General features: G+C 41.1%; 1 protein-coding gene across 1 annotated transcript in view; it reads left to right on the top strand.

Annotated features, from left to right (window-relative positions):
• psmb4 (proteasome 20S subunit beta 4) overlaps positions 1 to 6,843 on the top strand; it is an 8,377-nt gene extending 1,534 nt beyond the window's left edge. Inside the window, exons 2-8 of the mRNA XM_080045489.1 lie at positions 95 to 221; positions 1,283 to 1,362; positions 1,688 to 1,834; positions 4,253 to 4,334; positions 4,957 to 5,073; positions 5,813 to 5,901; positions 6,699 to 6,843. Of these exons, the coding sequence (XP_079901615.1) occupies positions 95 to 221; positions 1,283 to 1,362; positions 1,688 to 1,834; positions 4,253 to 4,334; positions 4,957 to 5,073; positions 5,813 to 5,901; positions 6,699 to 6,711 (655 nt within the window). The 3' untranslated portion in view covers positions 6,712 to 6,843. The remainder of the gene's footprint in view (positions 1 to 94; positions 222 to 1,282; positions 1,363 to 1,687; positions 1,835 to 4,252; positions 4,335 to 4,956; positions 5,074 to 5,812; positions 5,902 to 6,698) is intronic.
• Positions 6,844 to 7,088: the final 245 nt, after the last annotated feature.

The raw sequence follows: 7,088 nt of genomic DNA, 5'->3' as shown, positions 1-7,088 counted from the left end.
TGTGAACAACCAGCCAGATGATCATTGATAACATTTGTTTGCTCCTACACTCTCTCTCCGTCTCTGTACTATGGCCCTCCCTCTGTCTCCATAGTAACCCCATGGTTACCGGGACGTCGGTGCTCGGGGTTAAGTTCACCGGCGGCGTCATCATCGCGGCGGACATGTTGGGATCCTACGGCTCTCTGGCCCGATTCAGGAACATCTCACGACTCATGAAGGTAAACAACAGTCCACACACACACACACACACACACACACAGTAAAGGCCAGGACACACACACACACAGTAAAGGCCAGGACACACACACACACGCACAGTAAGACACACACACACTCACTCACACTCAGTAAGACACACACTCACACACACACTCTCACACACAGTAAAGGCCAGGACACACACGCACAGTAAGACACACACTCAGTAAGACACACACTCTCACACACACACACACACAGTAAGACACACACACACACACACACACACACAGTAAGACACACACTCTCACTCACACACACTCACACTCAGTAAGACACACACACACGCCTGGACTGGTGGAGCAGCCAAATATAAATGAATAGGCCTACATATTGTACTAAACTGTAACACAAGTAATGAGTTGTGGAATTTGCACCAGTAGCCTACAGTAGTCCACATTCTTCGCTCAGCCACTAACTGTTTCGTTAGTGAATGTTCCGCGATCTGTTTGTATGTCTCGAGCCCGGATACACAGAGCCCTGACGGAAAACTGACAGCGCGACTAAAGGGACTCTACAGTGAGCCGCTCCCCTCCGTTAGTTTCTGTTTTCCGCCGAGTAAGTTACATTCACCTCCGACGCATGGACAGCGTTTATGTTAGGCATTGCCCCGTTTCTAAAATGAGCTACGTACCAAAAAAAAAGAAAGAAGAAAAGTAGAATAATGAGGAGGAGGATTTTAATAGCGGCGGCGGAGAAAATATAGCAGCGGTGGCGCGCCGCTGCTGTGTGAACGTGGGGGAAACACCGGTATGAATAATATAGGACATGCCACTTTTTGTTCAAATGTAAATAAAAGCTGAAAAATATTTTTTTCCACAATGATGCCTCTTGTTCATCGTCTTATTATCTTCTGGGAGAAGCCTGTGTCATTTCCAATCAAGAACAAACTTGCTGGTTGAATAAAAGTAACTTTAAGTCAACATTTGCCAGGGGTACGAATCATTTCGGGCATGACTGTATAAATGTAGACATTGCGCTTTATATAACGTTTTATTTATTTATATATTGTCTGTTCCAGGTTAACGACAACACCATTCTTGGAGCATCAGGAGATTACGCCGACTACCAGTATCTCAAGCAGATCATTGAGCAGATGGTGTAAGCCGAGAATTTATCAATATTGAATATTTGTTTATTTACACTTTCTGTGTGTTTGTTTATTTTTCCTCACTGTGCAAAAACGAGAGTTACGTATGTAACTACGGTTCTATGAATTCTGGGTTTACTTAATTTTCAGCGGCTTTAAAAAGTCTGAAAATCTAACTTTGTTTATACTGTTGTAACTTTGCGTCAAACACTAAGTAATGATGAAGTAAAAAAACTAAAACTTCAGTGCAAAGTTACTGGATGAAAATGTGTGTAATTCGGACCGAAAATAAGCAGCTAAGTCTTTATATGATGATGTCGCCGCTCTGTCTTGCAGCATCGATGAGGAGTTGCTAGGCGACGGGCACAGCTACACCCCGAAGGCGGTCCACTCCTGGCTGACCCGCGTCATGTACAACCGCCGCAGCAAGATGAACCCGCTGTGGAACACTGTGGTGCTGGGAGGGTTCTACAAGGGGGAGAGGTACTGTCTGTCTGTCCGTCTGTCTGTCTGTCTGTCTGTCTGTCTGTCTGTCTGTCTGTCTGTATGTCTGTCTGTCTGTCTGTCTGTATGTCTGTCTGTCTGTGTCTCTGTTTGCCTGTCTGTGGTGCTGGGGGGGTTCTACAAGGGGGAGAGGTAATGTCTGTCTGTCTGTCTGTCTGTCTGTGTCTCTGTCTGTCTGTGTGTCTGTCTGTCTGTCTGTCTGTGTGTCTGTCTCTGCCTGTCTGTGTGTCTGTGTCTCTCTCTGTCTGACTGTCTGTGGTGCTGGGGGGGTTCTACAAGGGGGAGAGGTACTGTCTGTCTGTCTGTCTGTCTGTCTGTCTGTCTGTCTGTCTGTCTGTCTGTCTGTCTGTCTGTCTGTCTGTCTGTCTGTCTGTCTGTCTGTCTGTCTGTCTGTCTGTGTGTCTGTCTGTCTGTCTGTGTCTCTGTCTGTGTCTCTGTCTGTCTGCCTGTGTGTCTCTCTCTGTCTGTTTGTGGTGCTGGAGGGGGTTCTACAAGGGAGAGAGGTACTGTCTAGGGTTGCTGAAATTTCCCGAAATGGCCCCTTTTCAAATCCCGGGATTTCAGAGCTCCTCACGGGATTTCCCGGGATTTCCCGTTGAAACCATTATTGCCCTTTAATACTACTTTAATGGGACTAAATCAATGCCAATAGATAAATAAATGCAGCAGAACAAGGCTATATTACTTCACGTTTTATTTCTACTTAAATAACATGAAGAAAAGCCATTCAAATTAGGCAAAATATTTTCCAGAAGTTAAATAGGCCTATTGAAAACGGTGTTTTTATGAAGAAAATACGAAAAATGTTTCACAGAGGTTCAATATCAAAACATGGCCAAAAAACGGTGTTTGGCGAACAAATGTATTTCAAACAATCTATTTTTATTTCTATGAACGAAATCAGTTTAAATTGAATATTTTCCAAAGGATAGGCAAATAACAAAAAATGCACTACCGATTGCTCTTAACGTGCGAAATAAGACATGACAGAACTAACAGCCTATTCAAACTGACACGCTAAGCAAGATTACTTTCCAGCTTTCCTTTCTTTTACTTTCATGAAGTGTGACTTCAAGAGACACTGCTCAGCCTGTTTCTGAGCTTTGTCACGAACTGACACCGAGAACGCTCTTTCTTCCACGGACGTCGGCTCTATGGTGGAAAGTGCAGAGTAGAGCTGCTGCAGGTGTTTGGGTCGCTCTTTGGTTGCCTCGAAGAGCGCAAACTCGTTTGAAATTATTTTGTGGAGGTCATTCCCATACCTCTGGTCTGGCTCGGGACATTGCATGCAGTCATTAGCCTCGTTCGACTTGGAGCCGTCTTGCTCAGACCTGCGCAACTATGAAGCCCGTCTTGCTGAGCGCACAACAAAAATGCTGTGCGCTCAGCAAGCCGAGCGTCATAATTGCGCAGGTCTGAGCAAGACGCCGACATCTCTAACGAGGCTAATGACTGCCTGCTGCAGATGTGCAGTAAGGCTCTGGGTCATCGTCTGCTCGCTTGGCTCTGGCTGATACGCATATTCTTGGGTATCATCAGACTCTTCCTCGGACACAGCACTTTCAGTATTGTAGAGGCGCTGGTATTTCGTATGCCTGCCTGTCTAAAAAATACATTTCACACAAAATATTGTGTAGCCTTTGTTTTATTCATTTTAGCTTATTAAAAAAAATATCCCCCCTCAAAAAAAAACGAAAAAAAAAAAAAAAACGGGAGGACGGGTCCCGCGGCCAATTTCCGGTACTCCCGGACTGACTCATTTCACGGGAATCCCGAAATCCCGGGACCCGTCCAGCAACCCTAGTACTGTCTGCCTGCCTGTCTGTGTCTCTCTGTCTGTCTGTGTCTCTGTCTGTCTGTGGTACTGGGAGGCTTCTATAAGGGAGAGAAGTAGGGCTACTACTGTCTGTCTGTCTGTCTGTGTCTCTGTCTCTGTCATTTTTTTTTTTTTATCCCGTTAAAGGACCTTTTTCTGGGACTTTTTTTCTCAGCTGAGCTAAGGGTCTAAGGGCAGAGGGCGTCAGGCAAATATCTATCTGTGATATTGGGCTTTAGAAATAAAGCTGATTTAGATTTGACCAATGTTTAATATACTTCTGGGTCTGGAAAGCTTTAAAAATGGCTTTGAATTTAATATGCTAAAAAAAAAAAATATTAATTTAAAAGTATTGAATTTCGTTGAGAAGAAGTGATTAATTTTACAAAGGTCTTTCAAAAATGTTCTGTTTGCCCTTTTGAATACTTGGAGATCGGTCGTTCTGTGAAAAATGGGATCTTCTTTTTTTGCTCCGACTTTGAGCGAAGTCCAGTGTAGTTTTCTGGTGTATCTTGACTTGACACAGTTCTCTAGAACACCATTAGTTTAAGTCTAATCTTGTCTGTCTTGCCTCTGTTTAGTTTCCTCGGTTACGTTGATAAACTGGGCGTGGCCTATGAGGCGCCCACGGTGGCCACAGGCTTCGGAGCGTACCTGGCTCAGGTGAGTGTGTTTTTCCTGAGTTCTTAAAGGTGCTCCGAGGAACTTTCAGTTTGTGTTAATTCAAGCGCTCCCCTTTGGACAAAAGCAGTAGTGTTTTTACCACGCCATTTAAAAAAAAATAAAAATAAAAAAAAAATAAAAAATAGCATTCTTTGCACTGATGGTCTCGTTTGCTGTTACATGTAATTTATGATCATCAGAGGAAAAATGAGACTGTTTCAGAAATATTTAAAAGTTGTGAAAAAAAAAAAAGTTCCTCGTAGCACCTTATTAAATTTTCATTTTCGACTGGGACTCGCATCTGAAGATTATCAACAATTTTTACTAATTGACAAGTTCTTCAAAATAGTAGTCTTCTAGTTGTTATGTAACAAAACTAAATAATTGTATTGCAGAATCCCACTGTGATATGTGAAACTATGCAGAATTACATTTGATAAACTTGACAAGGAAATGAATAGCCGATCAATGATCAATGTGGCTCTCATGAACAAAATAAGCAAAAAACAGAAGTCCAAAACCTTGATTAGTTGATGCCACTCCTAATACATATATTTATAGACATTATATAGACATTCGAGTTAACCGTGTGCGTGTGTGTGTGTGTGTGTGTGTGTTGCAGCCCCTGATGAGGGAGTTTCTGGAGAACAAGGTGGAGGTGTCTAAGCAGGAAGCTCGTGAGCTGATCGAGCGGTGCCTCAAAGTTCTCTACTACAGAGACGCTCGCTCCTACAACAAGGTGAGATACACACCGCACACTCTCCCTGCCTTCCCAATCGCATACTTTCTACTGTTTAGTATGGAAGAAAAAAGATTTAGGATGTCCCGATTCTTGTGGCCAGATTTAGGATGGTTAGAAATACCCGGATGTCCTACTTCATCCTGCCAAGATTGTTAGTGTTGAAAACTGCATCCTATTTGGGCGATTCTGACCCACAATCGACGGAGCCTCCATATGAAAACAAACGGGGATGCAATGGATATAAAAGCAAGAGGCAAGATCAAGGCGCAATGTTATGATGAAATAAAGGAGTAAAAGTATGTCCCAATAGTATGCCTACTGCATCCTAACTAGATTCTTTTTATCGTCGGATGTAGTATGTAGAATAGAAAAAAGAAAGAGGAGGAGATTCGGAATGCAGGGTCTTTTCTTTAGTTTATTTTCTTAATTTTTTTGGGGGGGGGTTTCAAGCTTTAATTGATAGTACAGAGTTGAAATGGGGAGACAGAGAGAGAGGGGATGACATGCAGTAAAGGTCCATGGGTCGGATTTGAACCCTCGACCAATGCAACGAAGGCCGGAGCCAATAACCACTACACCATGAGATTTAGACCCTTAAAACTCCTAATCTTTCTATCCTACATACTACAGCTGAAAATAACGGTATATTTTTTATGAAGTTGTTTCTATGTCTTGATCGGGACGGCGGGTTTTAAATGATCCTAACGGGTGACGTCATGTGTTTGTTTGTTTACAGTACGAGATCTCCATAGTAACAGAAGAGGGAGTGGAGATTATCGGCCCTCTGTCTTCTGAAACCAACTGGGACATTGCTCACATGGTCAGGTAAGACGAGTCGGAGATAAACAGTTACATGGATTCTTCTGCTTCTATTAGTATCTCCATTTTCTGGTCATTTAAAGGTGCTTTTTACCACGCCAGCTGTTGTTCCTGGGTGAGCGTAGTATACCCATGACAAAGGCATTGAGAAAAACTATATATAAAAGAAAATGGCATTCTGTACACTGATGGTCTCGTTTGCTGCTACATGTAATTCATGATCATCAGAGGAAAAATGAGACTGTTTCAGAAATATTTAAAAGTTCCTCATAGCAGCTTTATTGACTTGGCTAAACGTACACAGATATTTTAAAGAACACATTTTTATAAAGATGTGCTACTTGAAAAGACAAGTAAAATATCAAAGAAAAAGGAAATGGTGCTATCTGGGACAACTGTTGAGTCGGGGGTTGGTAATTTTTTAGCGCCTTAATGTCAGTAAAAAAGAAAAATAACTGTTGAATATTTATATTGTTTCTACATTAAATAAATTCTGCTATTTTGACTTCAGCTTCAACAGAAATTTACTTTTTATTTTATTTTTTTTAACATATCCTTAAAAAAAATTCAATTGTTTTTATAGAACCCTTTTTATAAAACGAAAAGAATGAGAGAAAGAAAATTTGTATTAAAAAAAAAATAAAATAAATGGACAGATCAGCTGTAGGTTAAACTGGTCATGACTGACTATCGGGATGTATATTGATGAAATGGTCTGAATAATATATATGTCAGTTTTTCAAGTGTTACATACAGATGTAACTATCGTCCATTAATTCACATTTTCTCTCTTTTCTCTGCAGCGGATTCGAATAAAGAGGATCTGCAACAACACCTTCTGCATTGCAACTTATCTTCTTCCCCGGTTTAGTTTCTTTCTTATGTTCATTCTAACTTTTTGTATAACGGAAAATAAATGTGGTTAAAATAAAGAGAATAAAAAATGGCTTCCTCTGGTTTTATTTGAGTTTTTTTCTACATATGAATGTGGTGACCGTTGGAAATCTTTTAACTGAAAATCGCAACAAAAGAATTCTGCTAACATTTTATTTATTTATTTTGAAAAGTGTTTTACTTGTTGATTATATCCTGTGCTTTTATGTCAAGAAACCAAATAGTTTTTGTTTGTCTTAAATGTACTTGACCAATCTTCTATAACCACAATTTAGGCTATTTTGGTATTTATTTGGGTA

The sequence above is a fragment of the Ammodytes marinus genome (genome assembly GCF_949987685.1).
Source record: "Ammodytes marinus genome assembly, chromosome: 17".
Lineage (NCBI taxonomy): Eukaryota > Metazoa > Chordata > Actinopteri > Uranoscopiformes > Ammodytidae > Ammodytes > Ammodytes marinus.
Note: the sequence above shows the minus strand (reverse complement) of the source record. Positions and strands in the feature narration are given on the sequence as shown.